Source organism: Rhipicephalus sanguineus, chromosome 8 (genome assembly GCF_013339695.2).
Source record: "Rhipicephalus sanguineus isolate Rsan-2018 chromosome 8, BIME_Rsan_1.4, whole genome shotgun sequence".
NCBI lineage: Eukaryota > Metazoa > Arthropoda > Arachnida > Ixodida > Ixodidae > Rhipicephalus > Rhipicephalus sanguineus.
This window is the reverse complement of record NC_051183.1, coordinates 108,564,187-108,586,789: the sequence shown is the minus strand read 5'-3', so window position 1 is coordinate 108,586,789 and position 22,603 is coordinate 108,564,187. Positions and strand designations below refer to the sequence as shown.

The 22,603-nt window shown below is 46.9% G+C and overlaps 2 protein-coding genes and 1 long non-coding RNA gene across 3 annotated transcripts in view; 1 reads left to right on the top strand and 2 right to left on the bottom strand.

Annotated features, from left to right (window-relative positions):
- Nucleotides 1–2,150, top strand: part of LOC125759586 (uncharacterized) — a 57,043-nt gene extending 54,893 nt beyond the window's left edge. The window contains exon 2 of the long non-coding RNA XR_007417209.1: nt 1,996–2,150. This is a non-coding gene — a long non-coding RNA (uncharacterized LOC125759586). The remainder of the gene's footprint in view (nt 1–1,995) is intronic.
- Nucleotides 1–11,520, bottom strand: part of LOC119402295 (uncharacterized) — a 46,570-nt gene extending 35,050 nt beyond the window's left edge. Inside the window, exons 1-2 of the mRNA XM_037669444.2 lie at nt 11,166–11,520; nt 2,431–3,063 (exon numbers count right to left, since the gene is read on the bottom strand). Of these exons, the coding sequence (XP_037525372.2) occupies nt 2,431–3,063; nt 11,166–11,450 (918 nt within the window). The 5' untranslated portion in view covers nt 11,451–11,520. The remainder of the gene's footprint in view (nt 1–2,430; nt 3,064–11,165) is intronic.
- The window catches only part of LOC125756250 (uncharacterized), a 205,675-nt gene that overhangs the window by 54,829 nt on the left and 128,243 nt on the right, over nt 1–22,603 (bottom strand). The gene's annotated exons all lie outside the window — the stretch shown is intronic.

Sequence of the window (22,603 nt, the reverse complement as noted above, 5' to 3'; positions counted from 1 at the left end):
ACTTACGTGCCACGCTCATGCTGCGCTGGCGGCCGTTTCGCTAGCTTGATCTACCCCGTAAATGGTATTGCGCGACGTGACCATGTGACGAACACGACTCAACATGAAAATAAGTAACACGACTCAACATGAAAATCATGACAAGCATGTCATGTACAGCATGACTTACGTGCCGCGCTCATGGTGCGCTGGCGGCCGTTTCGCTAGCTTTATGTACACCGAAATCAGTATTGCGCGATGTGACTGTGTGACGAAAATAATTAACACGACTTAACATGAAAATCATGAAAGCATGTCATGTACAACATTACTTACGCGCCGCGCTCATGGTGTGCTGGCGGCCGTTTTGCTAGCTTGATCTACCCCGAAATTGGTATGGCGCGACGTTACTGTGTAACGGACATAAATAACAGGAGTTAACATGAAAATAATGACACGTATGTCATGTACAGCATGACTTACGTGCCACGCTCATGGTGCGCTGGCGGCCGTTTCGCTAGCTTGGCATACCCCGAAATTGGCATTGCGCGACGTTACTGTGTAACGAACATAAATAACATGAGTGGCACGCATTTTCCTCAATGACAGACAAGACGATGTATGCAGCTCTTTGCTGGCTGCTCCACATTACATCGATTCCCACAATGCTTGGGGTCTGGCGGCTTTTTGGTACACTAATGCCTGCAATATTTCTCAGCAGCGCTCTATTCCCAGCTAAATCTCTTGAAAATATACTCATTTCTGGTTAGCTTCCAATTCAATAATGTCACAGCAATTCAATCATTCAATCGCTCCTGGAATTGGGCTCACACCTTGTGCGTTGCACAGTCCTTCAAGATCTCGACAGAACGCAGTCGACACAGTTTATCAAAAGTGGCACCGGAAAACATAATCGCCCCACAAGAGCCGAAAGACCACCGAGTTGCTTACAGTGCAGGTTTAATTATTTATTTTTTGTAATAAGCAGGTTTAATTATTTAAAAGAAGTTTTAATTATTTAGGGCCCAATAATGTGTGACTGTTTTATTCCTAGTTATAACCGTCTTTACAAAAGTGGTTTCAAGAGCGACATAGTGAGATTAGGAGGCTGTGTTTTGCATAAAAAAGCGGTCGTATAGATGCGTATGCGTGTACTGTTGTGCCAGAGCACCTGACCGAACGGGGAAGCGAATAAACACCTGCACGTCGTTGGAAGTCCACGGCATCGCGGTAAGCGTCCGCCTTGCACCAAAGAAAAGGGCCAGCACCTGCCACCTGGAAGCAGGGATCAACCCCTGCATGCTTTGTCTGCAATCCCGGAAAACGGAGTCTTCGCCCAGCCGGCCCCGTCAACTGACGCCAGTCGTTCTTCCGAGCTACCCAGCTACGGAAAGCAGCATTCCTGAGGACGATGGAAAGGCTGCTCAACACCTACGGCCAAAAGGAGGGTCCCATCACAATGGACTGCGCCTTATTTAAGACCGGGCTGATCCGTTGTTAGAAGAGACGCCCCAGCCGACTTGGTCGAGCTGGCAGGCTCTGTACCGCTATAAACTGCGATAACCTGCTATAACCTGCTATACCTGCTATAAACGTTGTTACGTTTTGTAAACCGTTTTGCCTCCTTGCTCTGCTCCTCAGCGATAAGTCCGATCATCGGTATCATCGGCTCACCAGCCTTCCGGCTTTCAACGTCACGAAAACCCCATTCGTAACAGTGGTGGCAGCGGTGAGATACCACGACCCCGTATCTCGAGCTGTGCACCCGAGGGCCTAACCTACCTCATAACAGTACACAGTACAATGCACACAGTCCAGTCGGAAGGGTAATATTCAAGTTTATTAGGAACATTTTATTATGTATATATTTTCCGCGGCTCATTTTTCCGAAACAAGCTCGAACACTACTCGAAGCTTGTCGTCCGCGACATATCCTTCACGTTCTAGATCGTCCAACAGAAAGGAAGCGTCATAAAACACTGCTGGTACATTACTTTCTCTATCGGGCCTTGCAAGGAACATAGGATGGCACCGAGGTACTCCCTCCTTTCTGCACTCTTTGTTTTCAGATGGGTGTTTAATGGTCAACCGAATCTTTTCATTGAACGGCCATTGAAGAACGTCGTCGATCACTCCCTTGTGCAGCTGAATGCGAGGGCGCATGTAAACACGCTCTCCCTGTTTCTCAAAATATACGCCTGGCGGCAGGTGATAGCCAGAGATGTACTTCTTTTCCGTCGTATAAACAGAAAGTCCTTTTGAGGAAGCCTCCTTTTTCATGGCTGTGAATCCCTCTACAACGAATTCGTGTCGCTTGACATTGATTCTAATTAGAGCTAGCATTTCTTCAAAATTTGTTGCTCCTGAATTGGTTTGTTTCTCGCAGTCCTTCACTTCGACAATCCTGGCGACAGTTTGTGCGCAGTCTTGGCAGATGGTTTTCGCGGCAACCTCCAACTCTTTTCGAATGGTTACCGTTAGCGCACCGCCCTCACCACTACAAAATTGTCTTATGTCAGCTTTCAGTGAGTTTGTCGTGTCTTCTTTCAGTCGTTCCAAACTTCGTTCCATGCCTTTTTTAAGTGTTTCATGTGAATCGCTTATTGTTCCTGAAAGCTGCTGCAGCTTTTCACCGTGATCATTTAGAGTTTTATGAATTGCTTCTGACGAGGACGCAACGCTGCTCAATGCACTAGTTCTGCTGGATATTTCTAGCAGTGTTTCTTTCATTGTGTTCATGCAATGTGAAATCTCATTAAGAAGGTTACTTTGGACGTTGTTTTCATGCGTAAGGTGGTCTAGTCTCCCTTTCATTTCACTTACTCGTGTGTCTATATGTGCATTCAAAGCCATCATCATCGCTTTTTCGCCAGTGATGTTAGTTTGCGGATTGTCGGACGCCACAGACATCACGTGATCCCTGCACTCGCTCTGCAAATGCGCGCACGCATTATTCCAGCGTACGACCATCGAACATCTCGGACAGGAAGTGGAGTGGTGGTCACAGTCCTTGCAAAAGTGCTTGCTGAGTTCCGATGCAGGCAAAACAATGTCGCAGCCTCGGTCTTCGTTCCAGCACTTCACCTGATGAAGAAACAAGAAAAAAACTTCAGTCATTTGTACAGTTAGATAAACGTTTATAATTTCTATCACCTGAATGTCATTGATGTATAAAACCGGCTTTCGCAAACAGCTTCCGGGATTCAAGGCACTGTGTACATTAAGTAAATAAAAAAAAAACGCCAGGCCTGCGCTGAAACCGCAGCACAGTCACAGCGAAAGCTGGAAGAGCGGCGTTTCTAGAGCCCGTTTTAAGCTCTCTTGGGGCGACAATACAAGTACACTAGAAAGGTACCCACTACGCCATAAATCACAATTTTTCTAAAGTTGGGAAGCACCTACTAAGCCATTATTCGTCATTCTGCGGAGAAGCGAGGCACCAGCTACACGTCTGTATGGCATTATGTGCATTTTGTTGACGCGACGACTGATGACGATGAAAATTATGGCTCAGCCCTTTGTAATGGGCTGGAAGCTTTAAACAGCCCACCAGTTATGTAATTTGCATTGGGTGACACCCGGTTGCTATTTCCCTCTCCCGTCATGCTTTATAACATACGTTGACGTGGGAGAGAGACGGGGGGGGCGAAGAACTTTACTGAGACCCCGAGGAAATGGATCATGTGCTTATGGGCTTCCTTGGCAACCAATACAAGTGCACTTGCGAGGAACCCACTACGCTATAAATCATTGTAATTTTACTGAGACCCCGAGGAAATGGATGATGCGCTTATGGGCTTCCTTGGCAACCAATACAAGTGCACTTGCGAGGAACCCACTACGCTCTAAATCATTGTAATTTTACTGAGACCCCGAGAAAATGGATCATGCGCTTATGGGCTTCCTTGGCAACCAATACAAGTGCACTTGCGAGGAACCCACTACGCTCTAAATCATTGTAATTTTACTGAGACCCCGAGGAAATGGATCATGTGCTTATGGGCTTCCTTGGCAACCAATACAAGTGCACTTGCGAGGAACCCACTACGCTCTAAATCATTGTAATTTTACTGAGACCCCGAGAAAATGGATCATGCGCTTATGGGCTTCCTTGGCAACCAATACAAGTGCACTTGCGAGGAACCCGCTAGGTTATAAATCATTGTAATTTTTGAGAAGTAGGGCAGCAGGCACTGTGCCATTTTTCGTCATTCTACAGAGAGCCGTGGTACCTGCTAAACGCATGTAAGGCATTATGTGCACTTTGTTGATGCTGTGCCTGATGACGACGAAGAATTATGGCAGAGCCCTTTGTAATGGGTTGGAAGCATTCAACAACCTACTCGTTGCGCAATTCGCATTGTGTGACGCCTGGTTACAGAATTCGAGTTGTGCGACGCTTGGTGCTTATTTTACTCTTCTACCACGCTATATTGCATATGCTAATGTGGTTCCTTCCCGACATGAAGCCTGTATAGGACCTTTTTGCAGAGCAGTTCCAAGCACCGGCATGGCTCAGAGGTTGAATGCTGGGCTCCCACGCAGAGGGCCCAAGTTCGAACCTCGTTCTATCCTGGAATTTTTTTCTTATTTCGTTTTTTTTTGTTATTTCGAGCGATACTGGTTACGGACACCAGCGGCGGCGGCGGCGGCGGCGGCGGACAACTACGGCGCCAAAAACGGCTGGTGAAATGATCTCATAACAGCTTTCGCTGTAAAATGAGGCAGTGACGATGTCGCATGACATAGAGCAGATAGGGTTTTATAATTGGGAGGAGAAAGCTGAATAGCTCAAACTTATATAACATCTTCACAGTCGGTCTCCAACATATCCTCGCAAGATGATTAAAAAATAAAGCCACAATCCCCATGATAAAATTATGCCGGTAGATCCCACGGATTGTGGGTATCGATCTCCCGCGCAGCAATAGGCGAGTAGTAGCCTATGCCGGAGTATTTTCATTTATTTATTTATTTATTTATTTATTTATTTATTTATTTATTTATTTATTTATTAATTTATTTATTTATTTATACTGTCAACCCACAATGTGTTATTACAGGAGTGGAATAAGTAAAAAAAAGGAACATACAAGAGTGCTTCTTGACAAAATCATATGGCCTACAGATGAAACAACATAGATCAATAATATTATACAAGTTTCAAACATGTTCGAACAGGTGAGCTATACTAAAGCCGTTGATCCTCGGCTTACTTAATGAAAGAGAAGCGTTGCGCACAAAGGTACACAACAATTTATGAAGAAGTGTTTGGTTTAAACATATAGAATGTTTCATTTCGTGCAAGCAATCGAAAAATAAGCAGGCTTACAAATGAAACACTTCTGAGAACAAATATTTCTTGAACAATGCGGTCACTGGCGTCAAAAATAATTAGAAAATATAGGCTCAACTTCTTCCATAAATTCACCTAAGGACGACATTTGCACTACAGTATCGGCGAGTCCGTTCCATTCACCAATGGCCCTAGGGAAAAAAAACTAAATTTAAAACAATCGCTAAGACAGAAGGTGGAGGAATGTACATACCGTGTCTGTGCCTAAAATAGGTCTCTCTTTGGATGTTAAATTGATCAGCTTTGTTTATTGTTACAAGCTGCCACCAGCGTCGCCGGCGCGAAGTCGGCGACGGGAATGACAGCAGGTTAGTTCGTTCCGTACGCAAGCAGAGACAGTGAAGAGATCAGAGACGTGGGAAACAAAACAAAACAACTTTACTCTAGTGATATTGCAGCACAAGGAACGGTAGCAGAACACTTATTAGAACTAACAAAATACATCAACACTAATACGATTAACAAAATGCATATGAAATCAATAAATCAGCTTACGATAGAGAAGTATTACAAACTACACAAACTAACGAACACTAGAACTACAGATGAGAAAGTCCGAAGGGATAAACAGGTGAAGGCATACGTGTGATGACCGGCAGCGTTGCGTCCACGACGATCGGATGCGAGAAGTCGTCGGAGTTCTGGCACGACTGCGATGTCGGTGGTGTTGCAACGCTGGTGTTTCCGGGAGGCTAGTGCTTGAAGGCGATCTCGGGCAGGTTGAGCTAACCCGAGAGGAAGCTCCGATGTCTACGATGCGGACGTTACTTTCTCGTCACAACTAGACGAACGGCTAAGTTTAGGTGGCCAGCCGATACAGAGCCACACTAAAACTTCCAGAAGAGATACTTGTTGATCTGCTTCTACACCATGTTGGTAAGCGACTCGCCTGCTTAGCAGGGCCAAATCCTGCGCTTAAATCATCCTCGTGTCCCCTCATCCTTTTCCTGGGGGAACAAGGAACCTCTACCTGGGTCCAATCATGCGCGTTTCATCGTTCGAAACTCCGCCCTAAAATTACACTGACCACACCCCCTTTTAATTAGGAGAGGGTCCTCAACTGAGCGAGGGTGACAATCTGTTGGGGTGCTGCCATACGGCTTGTCCACCAGAAGTTTTTCCCGTGGGAACGGTCAGTTTACTTGGCTCTCAGCCGGAGCGTCTTGAAGTCAAAAGCTTGTTCGGAGTACCTCGCGGCCTTTGCAAGATCCTGCCGCCGCCGCCGTAGGTACAAAGGATCAATCGTCCGCGGCGACGTTCGAAGAAGGACACCCCATTCAGCACTTCCCGGCTCTTTTCAAGAGTACGCGGTTCCCGCCGGTCAGCGGGGAAGAGCGGCGCCCGTTAATTCGCCGTGACGCCGGGACGCAAAAATCGCCGTCCGTGACATTTATGGTAGTGAGATTATGAATAATAAGGAAGATAAACTTTAGTTTTTGAAGTGAACTCCTGGATCCTAATGAGGGTAGTTCGGCAACTTTGTTAAGTTCTGAAGGGGAGTCATGCCGCCGATACTTGTTATAAAAAAACCTTAACACGATACGTTGAATTTTATCAAGTTTAGATTTATTTGTTACCGTGTATAGGTCCCATATTATTTTTGCGTACTCTAAAATGGGTCTGCTTAATGTTTTGTACGCCAGAATTTTTATTTTAAGAGGTGCGCTGTGATGCGTCTTCTTAACGGCCATAGTGCATTCCGTGATTTGGTACAGGCGTCATCAATATGAGTATTCCATCTTAAGTCGGACGTTATGGTGACACCAAGGTATTTATGCGCGGACACTCTTGTTAAGACGGTGCTCTCAATGGAATATGTATGAAGCATAGCTTTCTTTTTTCTCGTAACCGACATGACAACCGTTTTTTTTTGTGTTTAATACCATTTGCCAAGTGTTGCACCAGGTTTTATTATTTTGCAAGTTTAATTCAAGAAGAGTTTGGTCATGGGGATTTTCTATTTTATGATATAGGACACAATCGTCTGCAAACAACCGAATGGGTACTGTGATAGTAGTGGGCATATCATAAACCGTACGAGGAGCATGGACGTAGTTTGGTTAATTTATTAGTTGTGCGCATATCGCAGGCTTGCCAGCCATATCGACTACACTGAGGTGTAAAGGGTAGCTCATGGTCCGACGTGACGTCAGCAATCACGTTTAAACGTTGGCAGTTTCATCGCTACAAAGTGTACGCTACGGGGCGGTGATTGCCATATCATAAATAGCCGTCGTCGTCGAGCAACGCTTAACTATAGATTGCGGAGACAATGTTTATTAGATTGGCATAAAAGCGGAAAGCGAACACTGCAACCACAGCTGACGCGTCGCCCAGACAGAACGCTTGTAAACGCTCATATTCAAAAGGTGTTTGAAGCTGTGGCGTGGCTCTGTGGTAGAATACTTTACTGGCATGCAGAATGCCTGGCTTCGATACCGGCTCGAGCCGCAATTTCCTTGTTTAATTCTATCAGGCTGTTTCACCCATCGACAACGCCGCCGACGCCAGTACCACATTTTCCGCAACTCGGAATCATTAAAGCTATCGCGATAAAATTCCCAAACTGAGGGTTAATATAGACAATGAATCACATTTGGTGTATGCCCGCATACCACGTTATGCGAGTATGGCAGTGCTTTGCGGGCATGTGCAACACGTGACTGGTGGAAAGGGTTTCAAGATATACGCGACGGGAAAGTCACGTTATTCTTGATCTGTGAATCGTTTTGCTCATACACTCATGTTCTATGGCAATTGTCGTTTATACCAGGCTGAGAAGACGACGACGAGAGCGCCCAGGTGTAGATAGATAGATAGATAGATAGATAGATAGATAGATAGATAGATAGATAGATAGATAGATAGATAGATAGATAGATAGATATAGATAGTTATAAATAGATAGATAGATAGATAGATAGATAGATAGATAGATAGATAGATAGATAGATAGATAGATAGATAGATAGATAGATAGATAGATAGATAGATAGATAGATAGATAGATAGATAGATAGATAGATTTGAGGAAGCAACGATTTCGGTGGAGGGGTGCTCTTGGGGCCATTTCTCCCCCCCCCCCCCCGCGTCTTGGTTTCAGGCGAGTCAGGAATTATTATGCAATTTTTATTAATTATTACATTGTTACAAACGCCAATATTGAACACTGCAATCACATTTGACGATGCCGCAATTTCACGCCATTCTTGGGTCTTTTTCATAAGAAGTTTCCAGCACTGAAGTAACTCTTTGAATGAATACTTGACTGTCACGTATAATACCTTGGTTCGATTGCGGCTCTAACCGCGGGTTTTAAATATCTGCGTCCCTCTGGGCCTAAATTTGCGCAAAAGGCACACGTTCACTTCGCTTTGCATCAGTTGCTTCACTTGCAACCCGACACATTCGCGGGCGATCGCAAAAACCGCAAAAAAAAAAAAAATGGGAGGGGTGGTGATAAACTGCCAGTTTCGGCATCTTGAATACCCGTTATCCATGCTATATACGAGTGACCAAAACTGATCATCTGTAACTATATAAAAGCGATTTCAACTGAAAGCCCACTGTGCCCAAAAAAGTGATATAATCAGCGCTGTTTAATTAAAGTCACGTAAAAATCGGAATTCACGGAGGCCTCTCTTGTTTCCCGCCGCCGAGCTCCGCCATCTTGGACTGGTTCGAACGTTTAAAGTTTCGCCTTTCCGTTTTAACCCTCCTCGCATGAAATGTCTTCATTGGGAAGCGGATAAACAAAGAATAATGATAAACGCAGGTCTAACGAAATTCGCGGTGTATGCAAACGTCCTTTTGTTTGTTGTTGCGGCAGTTTGTGCTCTGATACTACCGGCGGAGTGCTCGCATGGCGCTCGCCTATCGGCCTGAGGAAAACAGCTGGCGCGTGTTTGTTGGGAAACTACGTGAGCGTTAACAGCGGCGAAGAGACATATCTTTAGACTAGTTCGAAACGGAAATCATGCAGCACCGCACGGAGAGCCAAGCGCAACCTTTGTTTGTTCCTGTGCGGTGACAGAGAGGAAGCGCTATCGCGAGCCTGAGACGAGCCGGTGATGGCTGCGGGCTAAAAAGAGAATAGAAAGAAAGAAATAAAGAAAGATAAGAAGAAAGAAGAAAGAAAGAAAGAGAGAAAGAAAGAAAGAAAGGAAGAAAGAAAGCGCAGCACAGTCACAGCGAACGCTGGAAGAGCGGCATTTCTAGAGCCCCTTGTAAACTCTCTTGTGGCTACTCATACAAGTACACCTACAGGGCTCCCACTACGCCATGAATCATAATTTTTGTGAAGTTGGGAAGCACCCACTACGCCGCTATTCGTCATTCTACGGAGATGTGAGGTACCCGCTGCAACTTGTAAGGCATTATGTGCACTTTGTTGATGCTGCGGCTGATGACGATTAAGATTTATGTCTCAGCTCTTCGTAATGGGTTGAATGCTTTAAACGACCCATTAGTCAAGTAATTCACATTGTTTCACGCACGCCGTTATTTCACTCTCCTTACACGCTATATCACATTTTTAACTTGACAATGAGAGAGAGAGGGAAATAACTTAATTGAGGCCCTGATGAAATGGATAATGGGGGCCTTATGGGCTTTCTGGAGAGCTAATTCAAATGCATTTGCGAGGTACTCACTACGCTATCAATCATCATAATTTTGGTGAAGTATCGAAGCAGCCACTATGCCATTTTTCGTCATATTGCGGAGAACCGTGGTACCTGCTACACATCTGTAAGGCATTATGTATACTTTGTTGAGGCTGTGGCCGATGAAGAGAAAGACTTAAGGCTGAGCCCTCTGTAATGGGTTGGAAGCATTCAACGACCCACTGGTTGCGCAGTTCGCGCTGTGTGACGCCTGCTTACAGAATTCGTGTTGTGTGAAACCTGGTTGTTGTTTTGCTCTTCTTCCATGCTATGTTACATATATTAATGTGGTTTCTTCCCGGCATGAAGCCTGTAGAGGGTATTTTTGCAACGGTATTTCAAGCAGCCGCATAGCTCTGTGGTAGAGCACTGGGCTCCCACGCAGAGGGCCCAGGCTCGAACCCCGTTCTATCCTAGATATCCTTATTCCGTTTTTGTTGGTGTTGTTATCTCGCGCGATAGCGCTTACGAACAGCGGCGGCTCTGGTGGTGGACAACTACGGCGCAAAAACGGCCGTTGTTGTGATCTTATAACAGGTGTCGCTGTAAAACGGGTACCTTGTGATGTCCGGCGCCGCATCGGTGATTTAGCGACAGCAAGGAAAAGCCCAATGTCGTCGATTTATGCACTCTGTGTGACCACGCAAAGATGCGCGGCTTACAGCATAGCCGGTCCCTCTGCGCTAGTTCCCGCTGCCTGTACGCGCATCCGCGTGTTCTTGCTCTGTCGAGGGGCGGTGCCTGTAATGTCACCGTCAGCTTAACGAGGCAGGCATACTAAACAGCCTTTAACGGCACACGTGTGGCTTGTGCACCTCACTCATGGCAAAGCAGTGCAATGCATGGTGTCATCGCGCTTTTGTAAGCAGTGGCAGCCTCGAGAATTGATTACCCTGTGACATGATAACGGCAATAAACGCCATCCCCGTCACCGTAACTTACAGGCGCCATTATTACGGGGGAAAAAGGAGATCAAATTTGCTGACATAACTCCTGGGTTCCATCAGTCAGCTAGTGAGATCACTGTGCGAGTAAATGCGGTATGAGTGAATCAACGCAGCTTTATTTTCTATCATTTCTTCCCGCCCAGCTACGCCTTTCCATAATAATAATTTTATACATTGAATATTAGCGCAAAAGGCTTTATGTCATTTAGGAAATCCTACCTTCCTTTTGAGCAGGTTCCTCACAGGAAACTCCATCCATTGGACCTCTTCTTCCAAGGCTCGTTGACCGTCGAGTGGACAGCAGTGCCCGCCATCGTTGCGGCACTGTTCGTAGCACATCTTGCAGAAAACGTGCAGGCAAGGTAGAAACGCGGTCACTCTGGTCACTAGGCCGCACGCTTTGCATACTATGTTTGGTGGAATTGGTTCCACGAAATTCAAGGCTCTCCAGTCCAGCTCGTCAGAAAAACCGACCAACATGTACCGATGCCTCGGAGTAGGCATGGTGAATGAAGCAGCCGCCCGCTATCAGAGCCGAGGCAACACCCACCGCTGATACCTCGGAACGCTGTCGATTGTCTTTCGTAGCGGCCGTTTCCATGACTACTATCGCACTTATGGCGCTTCCGTGCGGCGGTCTGCCACGGCATATTACGCACTCCTATACTGTCGCAAGGAAATGTGCGCATGCCAGGAGTGTACTGACAGCTAAACAGCCCGTGTGTTCAAAGGCTCACCTTGGGGGCGATCGGAGATCTCTGTTCGTTCGCGTTCGTTCTGCGGTGCCTACGTCACAAAAAAGAGAGGAGGCGCAGCTCTCCCGCCGAGAACCGCCGAGAGGAAGAGGACAGCCAATCGTGAAGCGGAGAGCTTTCCGGAAGTAGACGCGCATCCTGTGACGTCGGCACGGGGACCGTGAAGCGTTTCTCGCCTTTTAATAAATATAATTACTTTACAGAAAATTATTGTTTTTGCTTCTCAAGCTCAAACACTCTTTCAAACGGCAACAGTTTTGAGTAATGATATTTATTAATGTTAGTTTTTTTTGACGTCGTCGCTAGATGATGTCGCGCACGCGAAAAAAAAAAGAGAAAAGTAGCGGCTGACGCAGTTTCGAAATGTCGTCCCATCGCAACGTCTGCGTTGGTTCTCGGGTGTCGGATCGTCAAAAGGAGCTTCTGGTGGCTTTTGTGAAAGAGCACCCACAGATCGCGACGCTGTCGTGCCCGCTGGAGCCGTCGTTCACGAGGGAGGACCGGGACGACATGTGGCAGGAGCTGGTAGCGCTTTTGAACGAAGTCCCTGCGCGTAACACCACAGCCTTGCCAAACTCTGAGAGCAGCAGAGGTGAGTGCGAGCACAATTGTATTGTGGTCGGTCATCTTACACGTCCCGCTTCTGCTTTACAGCGGCACCGTAGGCGGCCAGATTACGGGTTACCGCGGCCGCGTCGTGCTTGACAGGGACCGCGCGGGTCGACAGTACGCGAGGCCCAGAGTTCGGGTGATCTGAATCGGTAAGCACTGGCTTAGAATATCATTGTTACTTGTATGCTGCGAATTAGTGTGCTCATTTGCTTCGAGCCATTACGCGCTGTCAGTTTTACTTTTTCAAACAATATCGAGTGAATCACCCGGCCGCCGCGTTGGCTGAGGTGCTAACACGTTGCGCCGCTCAGAACAGAAAGCAAAACAGCCACATTTGCGGTGATGACGAAAGAACAGCCGCGAACTATATTTCGAAGCTCATTAGAGCACCCTACGTGTTCCAACCCATTTCTCAGACCCTCGAGTCGAGTGAGGTGCGTAGCCAGTAGGCTTGCCTCCCTCCACCCCTCTCTCCGAAGTCTGTGTGTCATAGCATGCCGCTGTTGAAACATTCTAAAAAAACATTGCTATTGTCCACTTCCACTCCATACTTCTTATTGCACTCAGTGTGTCAATCAAGAAACTTCTTACTATAACAGGTGAGCCCTGCTCCAGCTGCTGATGGTGTGGCTGAAGAGGATGTGGCCCAGGATCTTCCCCGTGCCCCAACACGTAAGTTTCACTGATGTTTTTGATTAACTGTAGATGGTGTTACATGCTCACAGGTGATGCTTATGCGTGCAGGCATATGTTTGTGAAGAGATGACATCTGTGGGCATAAAGACAAAAAGCTGCACAAAAAAAAATTTGGCAAACGGTTGCAGGAGCTAGTTGTATGCATAACTGTCAGATGAAATAAACAGGTGTCCTGCCTTGCAGTTATGGTTAAATGTAGCAAAAAAGTTGCATTGCAAAAATGTTCAACATCTTGAAATGTTTCCCTATTTTGTCAATTGCTTCAAAAGTGAAACTGAAAATGTGCTATTGCTAAATATACTGTTCAAAAAGCAAGCTCGTTATATAACTTCTACACGTAGCCATCATACACAAATGCACATGCTTGCACCTGTGTTACACCTGCTTGCTGTATGTTTTGCATACTGCAGCAGCTAGGGTTTCGGAAGGAGATTGTGTCAGTCATCGCGTAAAGCCGGGCAAACGATTGTGTAGCCCTGAAAAGGGCTGTTTGGTTGCTTCTCATGCAGAGGTAGTTAGAGGTGTGAGATGCGTTTGATGAGATGAGCGAAAATGAATTCCGGCACCGCTTTGGTCTGTCCAAACGAAGTGCGTGGTTGTGCGGTGAACCAAGCACCATTCATGGATGCCGTTGGGTCAGTGGATTTTCAACAGAGAGGAAATTGTTGCACACACTGAAACTCTTCACGAACAGAAGCTTCCAGCGAAGAGTCGATAGCAGGAAATTTATAGATGATAATGGCAACACATTTCTTGGTTTCCAGCTCATGCCGCAGCTGCGAGATGTGGACAACCGGCAGGCCAAGGCGCTGGAGTTACTAGCCGCAAACACCAGGCGGCAGGGCCAGGCATCATTGGAAAGCTGCGCCAGGTTCAGCTTCTCGGTGGCGTGGTCCACGAACTGCAAGGCGTTGGTACCCTCGCCCGGGCCCTCATTGCAGCGGAAGCCACCTGCACAGTGATTTGTAAAGACTAGTTGTACATATATGCAGATTTATCTTGTAGTATATGCACATAGTGCACTGTAGTGTATCTTTATGTTTATAGTGTATACGTGTAGAATATTGTGGCACACTGTACGTTTTCTATCGATTTTTACACATCCTAGAAAAAAAGAAAAGCGTTTTGTGAATGGTCTAGGTTGCACAACAATTTTGAAATATTCCAAGACCAAAAAATAGTTTACGAATACGTGTTCTGTTGCTTAGAAGTGTTTAGACTACAGGATTGGGTACAAACAGAAATCAATAATAGAGGAAGACATATCAGAAACCAACAACTTGCATTTTTTTAGCGAGTTCGATTAATACCGGTTCGACTGTGCCTTGTTTTCATGTAATACAATGACTTTCGTGCTGCGAGACGCGTGTGTTGCTGCAGAGGAGCAGCAGGAACTTTGTAATAACTCCATTTGTATATTATAAAAGGAAGGTACTTTTATATTCTTTTCCTTGGCATTAAATTTAAGGGATATGTATTTATTTTGCTTTTTATGTGCACTGCTCGTGATACTTGTAATAAAATTTCAATTCTGACACCACTTCATTTACAAGCACGATTCTTGTTGCACTAAAGCTACCGCATGTTGCTGTCCTGATTCAAACAGCTTTTTCAGGTTACCACTTTGGCTGTGAATGGCACAATGTGCCATTCACAGTTGAGCTCTCACTTGTGCTTAGTGTGAAGCGCCATATTTTACAACCTGGTCGAAGTATTTCATCAGCATGGCGTGTGACAAGGGGGCATAGGTCGGCAAACTCGCTCATGAGTCGACTCACTCAGATTCAGATCGAGCTGCGAGTCCAGGTGTGTAATACATTGGTGAGTTTTAGTGAGCCCGAGTCCAAGTGAATCCGCTTGAGGAAAATTTTGGTAAGTCTGAGTTCGAGTGAGCCCCAAGGGCAAAATATATTTCATGAGTGAGTCAGGGTGAGCTCTACATTTTTTGCCGACCTATGCAAGGGGGTTATTCATCGATAGGAGAACCCTGTTTCATTGATATGTGTAGCAAACATTTGAAGTGTAGTAAAAAAAACAGCCTTTTGTTCATGCCAGTGACAAACACGCACCACACAATGCTGCCGAGGTCGTTGCAGGCGGCGGCGTACTCTGCGCAGGTGCTCGGCATGCAGGCCCTGTGGTCCTCGAAACAGGTTCATCACGCGGTTGCGCTGCTGCTGGCTCCCGCTGTGGTGGTGGTGGTAGGTCAGCTGCTGCTGGCAGCAGCTCAACATCGTCGGTGTCGTCATCGTGCCCTTCGAGAACAGGCTCATGTGCCGCCAACGCAATATCGTGCAGAGCTGCACAAACAGCAATGATGGTGGCTGCTCGATCGGGATTGTAGAGCAGGGTCTGATAACGCTGTAAGCTTTGGAACCTGCTCTTTAGGACCCCGATGCACCTCTCCACAACAGTGCGCATGGCGGTGTGGGCCTTGTTGTAGTGGTTCTCAGGGGTGCCAGGAGCTGGTCGTCCGGGCACTGGTGTCAGGAGGCACGGTTCTAATGGATAGCTGGAGTCTCCTGCACGAGGGCGGCATGACAGCTGTAGTGATAACGTCTTGAATGTGTCAAGCATTGACAGCACTTACCAAGCAAGCCGCAGTTTTGCTTCCAGGTGCTGACGGAGAGGGCTCCCCCACCATACCCACGAGTCATGACATGACCCCGGGAAACATGGACTGACATCCAGAATCCAGAGGTCGGCATCACATGTCTGCAGAATTCAATTCAGTCAAAATTGTACCCATAAAATACCTTGGGTACAATGTTGGGTATTATGTTAATGTAACTACATCTGTCTGCACTGTTACTGACTGTTGAAACATAGCTATGAACAAATCATCGACAGGGTAGGACTTGTACCATAAGTTCTAACACGCGGACAATGCAGTGTCAAAGGGTAGTCTGCATGTTTACTGCTTGGAACAACCCATCTTCCAGCCACCAAAGCCTTTTAACCAAATTAATGCTGTATGTTTAAGGCAATGTATCACAAAATACCTACAACATGAAAAACTTGCGACTGAAAAACGGGTTATGAAACAATGCGTATTTAATGTACGTGTATTGATCCATGTAACGTCCATCACGACAATGAACAATAAGGACATACTACGGCACATTCTGGGAGCGCTAATCTCAACAAATACAAATCGAGAATCAAGCTTCGGGTACACATGGCGAACGAGCAACGGTAATATTATGCACTGTGCAGGCCGCTGAACCAAAGTGTTCCCCGCGTCGCATGATTTCATCGCCTTTCCTAAGCGAAGTGCCCTGAAACGAACCAATTCCCGTTCTAGATAGATCGAAAATACCACTCCCACTATACTCAATCGCAACAGCCTCAGTAAAGCGGAAAGTTTAAGCAATATAAATGAAACAATTAGCTACGCATATAATGCATGAATAATACTCACGATCATGATGTTGAATGCGTAGAATCCCTTCCGCGACATGTAATGCGTCGCGTCCTCGAAGCTCAGGCCATGGGGCTTCTGGATTGCGATGAGCGTACCATCCACGCACCCGACCACAACGGGAATCCGCCCGAGCCGCGCGAACGCCGCCTTTGTTCGCTCTTCGCGTCTGTGGTCTCCGGAAAAGGCCACCCACCGTTTTTGCCCGCGAACGACAGTAATGGCGTGTTCCTGACGGACGACTGCGACAGGCCGATGAATTCCTCGCTGCCGACAGCTCGCTGGAAGCATCCGATCGCAAAAAAATCTCAGCGCGCACAACACCTTCCGCTCTCTTTAAATCCCACTGGTTCGTTGGCACCCGATGACGGGGTCGAGTTCGTCGCACAACCAACGTACAGCACGTTTCGAGAAACGAAAGCGACGCTGGAATTCACACTCGCTCATCTCTTCAGACGCATTTCGCACCTCCTACCATTCTGCATCTGCTTCGAGAAACGCCAACGTAGCAGGGAAGCACCGTTGCAAGCGCCATTTTCTCAAAATCAGCTGTTGCGGCAGCCGCAACCGCCGCATCACTCCAAATACATGCCGTGCGACGCCGTTGTTCGCTCGAGAGAACGCGAGCGAACGGGCTCGCTCTCCGTTCACTTTTAGCAGACGACATGCTCGTTATGACGCGGCATTACGTCACCAAAAAAGAAAACATCAAGGAAAAAAAAGAAATGGCCACGCCCCTTAGAGTGGCGTGAGTTGTCCGGCTTCAGCCAATCGCGTGCGATCATCAGAACGAACGCGAACGAACGGCGCAGAACAGAGATCTCCGATCGCCCCCCTTATCAACAAATTCTTTTAGGCATTGCTTCAGAAAACAAAATGTAAGAGCAAGAAATGTGTTCCCAACGAGGATTTAAAGGATAAATACTTGCAAGCATACTATTGCGCTCACCTCCATTGGCAAGATAGCTTATCGCACACTCAAACGGTCAATTCAATGCACTTTAATGCGCAACAACAATAATTTTTCATATGTGTCTTTACCGGTTTATTACAATAATTTGTAACTCATTTGGCCGTGAGGCTGCTGCAGACGCATAAATTCACGTGACTATTGCTCATTTATTAATCTTAGTTAAGTCTTTTTTTTAATCATATTTTTTTTAGTATCCAACAGGTGCGCTGCAATTTCAGAACGAATATCTACCGATATACTACTTAGGAACAAAACCACCCTGGCAGGCCATGTAGCCTAATGCGCATTGCAAATAAACGGACCTGCACTTTAGTTAAATAGCGGGTTTTAAAGGAAGGGAAGCGCAGTACAGCAAGTCCAAAAATTCAGTGAAGTGTGCGCCGCAATTGGTCTTGCTCAATGAAACACCACATGCCGTCATCAGAAAGAAAATGATGTGACCAGGTCAGCAACTTCCAATTTTTCAATCTCTGTCAACTATTTCGATACCACTGAAGGAATCCGCTCAAGAATAATGGATACTACTGAACAGGCCTTCGTCCCGCTTTGCAGATAGAGATGGAATGATGATGACAAATACGATGATGTTTGTATAGGTGCTGTTCTTGTTCATATAATTACAGGCCCTACCACAGCAGGAAGAATATTGGCAGCTTCGCACTAGTCATGCCAAGCCTGAAGGAAGAGCGGCGCTGGGTTCGCCTTCGTTGTTTGTCTTATGTTTATTTATTTATTTCTCGCCTTTCTTTCTCTTCCTCTCTGCTTCTTGTATCTGTTCTTGCTTTCTATTTCTGTCTTTCTCTTTCTCCCTTTCTCTATCTGTATATCCCTCTCTTCCCTTTTTTTTTTGGTCTCTCTGCTTCTTTCACTCTTTTTCTTTGACACTGTTTATTAACTCTTTCGTTCTCTTTCTGTCTTCCTCTCTGCTTTTTCTATATTTTTCCGCGTCTGTTTCTTTTTTCCCTTTCTCTCTCTTTCTATCTCTTGAATCCCTTCATTTATCTATATTTGTTTTTATTTTCCTCTTTCTTTCTATTGATTTTTTTTCTCTCTTGCTGTTTCTCTCTTTCTTTCTCTCTCTTTATGTCTCCCTATTTCTCTTTTTTTTCTCTATTTCTTCTTTTTATCTCTCTCTCTACACGTGCTCCACTTTGGTGAGCCGAGTTTTCGTTTAGCACTCGCAGGATTGCAATTAATAAAGAACAGATCTTTAACATCCTTCAAATTACACTTAGGAACTCCGGATAGTGTTTCGTGACATAACATCATTACCATAAACATGTTCACTTTTAACAGCGAAGCTCTTTTCAGTCGAGGCTTTCCCGTCCGACGGCGTAGCGCTGATCCCGTGGCATCGAATTTGGCGAGAATGAGGCTACGTAGGAAGGGGTGGGCTTCGGCGTGCCGTGAGTGGCAAGGATGCAAATTGACGGGTGAACCAATAAAAAGTCACAGTTTCCCCGCAAGGGCGAAGCAATGAATGCGATAGCAAGAAACTGTAGTGTTTGTTATACGAAGTAAGGCTGGCAGCTAACTGTTTTGTATCCGATCTCGCGTGACTAAAAACGCTGGTGTAAGAGAATACGGCCGCTCCAGGGAGAGACGCTCTCCGCATAATCACTTCGCGTTGAGAGCGCAGCACGTCGAAGGGTACACGAGCCGCCCGCCGTGATGGCCGTCGAGATAGCGCGCGCGCCAGCGATCGCGACCGCGCCCTTAGATTCAAAGTTCAAAGATGCTCCTCGCGCGACATCTCCCCCCCCTCTCCAAGTGAATGCACCTTCCGAGCGACGGAGAGTGCATGCGTCTTTTCATGCTCGTTTAAGATGGGTGGGGCGTTTGCTGTCTGCTTCGAGGGCAGGCCTCCCGAGCGGGTTGATGTTATCGCATGCACCCTCCGAGCGACGGAAATGGGCCGGCTCGTTCGATCTCTGCTTCGGCCACGTTCGTCGCCCCCGGTCGCGCACTTTTACCCGCATTAGAACATACGATGCGCGGGGGGAACTTATCAATTTGGACTTCATACGGGAGGAACATGACGGTGACGGCAACGGCAAAAACCCGTCGAGACTGTCCGTATAGTTCCTATCGCAATAAAACGTGCGCCATGAAGAGCGCACCTTTGCTGCTGACTAACAACTGTCGTTTGTTGAAACCCTCTGCAAAATATACAGGTGCGGCTACCTACAGGTAAAAACATGTGGTCGAAGATTAAAGAAGTCAAACGTCATCGACAAAAGGTTAAACGAGATGTCAGTTGTTAGTCAGTAGTGTCTTCGTGTTTCTTTCCTCCGTCCGTGCGTCTAATTTTTTGCTGCAACCAGTCGACATGAAGAAAATGGAGTCATTGCGATCAATACTGAGCCACCTCACAGCATGCGGAAGCGGTGCATGGACTAACGCTCTTCGTCTCTGAATTAAAAAATCCGGTCGCACATGCATGCGTACAGTATGACAAGGGTACCACGTCTCTTCTGTAAAAACGCGGGCCCTCACGTTTGTTTTTAAAGAAGATAATTTTGTCTGCATGTTTTTTTTTTAATGCGGAACATTTCTTAGTCGCACCTGCGGCGTCGGCGGCGCCGTCCACACCCCCACTGCGCATGCTCGGCTCGTCTCGTGCCGGCAGCAAGCCTCTCCTCTCCCTCCCTCCTCTCCGTCTATCTCCTCCTTGCCTCTCCCTCCCCTCTCCCCCGCTCCCCCTCTCCCTCGCTCGCGCTGCACAATCGTTCAACACAGGCAGCGCCTGCTAGCGAGTTTCCGTCGTGGCGAGCGAATTCCCGCACTACACATCCCAGGAAAGTGTCCTACTGCTTTCAGCTTCGCACAGGAACAACAAGAAGAAACGCGAGCTGGTGCTGCGTAAAGAGACCCCGCCAGAACAGCGCGTGTTTCGGTGAGATAACGAAGGCAGCGCTGCTTGTTGAACCAGCTAGCTCGCGGAGGAAAGAAAAGTGTTCTTTAAACGTCGTCACAGCGCGGTCGACACTGAGAGAAAGAGAGGCGCGGTCGTTCGTTTTCAAAAGTAGAACACCACTACATTCCTTGTTTCATCCCCTCTCTCCTCTTCTTCCTTTCTCTCTCTCTCACACACACACGGTTCACTCGTTCTCAGCAACTCCTGCCTTCTCATCCTCTTCTTCTTCCTCCTCCTCCTCTATCTCACACACACACACTCTCTCGCTTCACGGCTCCTGTATCGTAACTCACGCACCCTCTCCTCAACTCTGCCATCTCAGCATAAAGCTGCCCTGTTAACTATCCATCACTGCTTCCGCGGTGGGTCTCTTTTTTTTATTCTTCTTTTTATTTTTTGCAATCTATTCCGTGACGCAATAACTAGAGGAGTGAGGAGAGACGGTTGAGAAGAACAAAAAACATTAAAAAGCAGGTGAAACCGAGGAAGGAGGAGGGGAGAATAGAGTAGTGAGGGTGTTGAAGATGCTTCTTCTCCTTCTTCGGTGGTTCCCGCGCGCAACGCAGACGTTGCGTCGGCACTTCATCTTGGGTTTGGGTGGTAATTAGGCGACGGCCGGCCTTCACACCGAGCTCTTCCAGCAGGGTCGTGTTTGTTTTGTTTTTGTTTTTCCTTCGAGCGAGAAAGTTGAAACAGCGAAGCCTGCGAGTGTTTCTGTGTGTGTGTGTTGGGGGGGGGGGGGGGGGGAGTGGTGGGGTAACCACAATATACGGCGCCGAACAGTGAGCTTTACAGTTTTTCTAGACCCGTGCACGGTTCCTGTTTTTGAAGAGAGTCAGGGAGAGCTGTTGAGGAGGTGTTGAGGCTGAAGTCTGTTGAGGGAGTGAGTGGCAGTGATTGGGTGGCTAGCGTGGTAGAAATTGTGAAAAGGGGGGAGACTTGCTGGAGCAACATATTTTTCTTCGTAGAGTTAGGAATAATAATAACAATAATATCCGGGGTTTTACGTGCCAAAACTATGATATGTTTATCAGGCACGTCGTAGTGGAGAGCTCTGAAAATTTCGGCCATCAGGTGCTCTTTCACTTGCGCTGGCAGGGCACAGTATACGAGCCTTTAACATATCGCCCTCCATCCAAATGCGACCGCCGCGGTCGGAATCGTACCCGCGACTTTCGAGTCAGCAGCCGAGCCCCGTAAACACTATAAGATCGAGGTGGCCTTTTGGTGGATATTGTTTATGTTAAATATATATTGAAACAGCACGAAAAGAAGAGGCCACCAACAGAAGACAACCACAATAGCGCTCGCCCTGTTGCGCTAGCCTTCTGTAGCTGTTCTCTCCGCGCCGCTAATAGATAAATTTACAATCGTAGGTATTATAAGGAGGAAAGTGCGGTATACATAAAGCAGTAACTGTCTTTCCTTTCAGGGCATTTCAACCTCACTGAAACCAGGAACAAGAAATGTAGGCATGCTCGGAGAGCGGGGGAGCAGTGCGTGATAGTTTGGGCGTGGGGTGGATGGGCGTACGACGCGCCAGAAAACTTGCGCCTTAAGATAACGAGCGCGGGGGCACCCGCTTCGGAGACGCGCGCTTGATTTCGTGTAGTGCAGGGCGTCGAAACGACGACCGCCTGACAATATATAAAAAAACGAGACGAGACAAAAGATCTCAGAATCTCCAAAAAAAAAAAAAAAAAAGAAACAGACTTCGTTTTCGAAGAGGGAGACAAAATGTTTTCCCGCTGTCCCCAACAACGTAGCGATGCGCTATAAAGACGATTATTTTGTTGCTCCAAAGCGAGAAACAGCACTATCTCCCGGTGTTGTTCGTATGCGGGGCGTAAATCACGGCTTAACTCTCGCGAGCGAGCTACTAGTCACTCGACTAAGGTGCCGATGTGATGCACGGTGCCTGCTACACCTCACTGCGGACGCGTCACGTCCCAGCCAAATGACTCGTCTAATGAGGAGATACTGTCATGGAGGCCTTGTTAACGATGTGCTTGGCACCTTCAAAATACATCGCCCGCCACGGTGGTAAGTGGCTACGGTGCCCGCCTGCTTGCTGACCCAGAAATGGCGGGTTCGATCCCAGCTACTCTCGGGTCGAACTTTGGTAGAGGCGAAAATTCTAGAGGTCCTTGTACAGTGTGATGTCAGTGCACCTTGAAAGAACACCAGATGGCCGAAATTTCCTGAGCGCTTTACTACAGCATGCTTCATAATCACGTCGCAGTTTTAACACGTCAAATCCCGCAAATTATTATTAAATGCGAA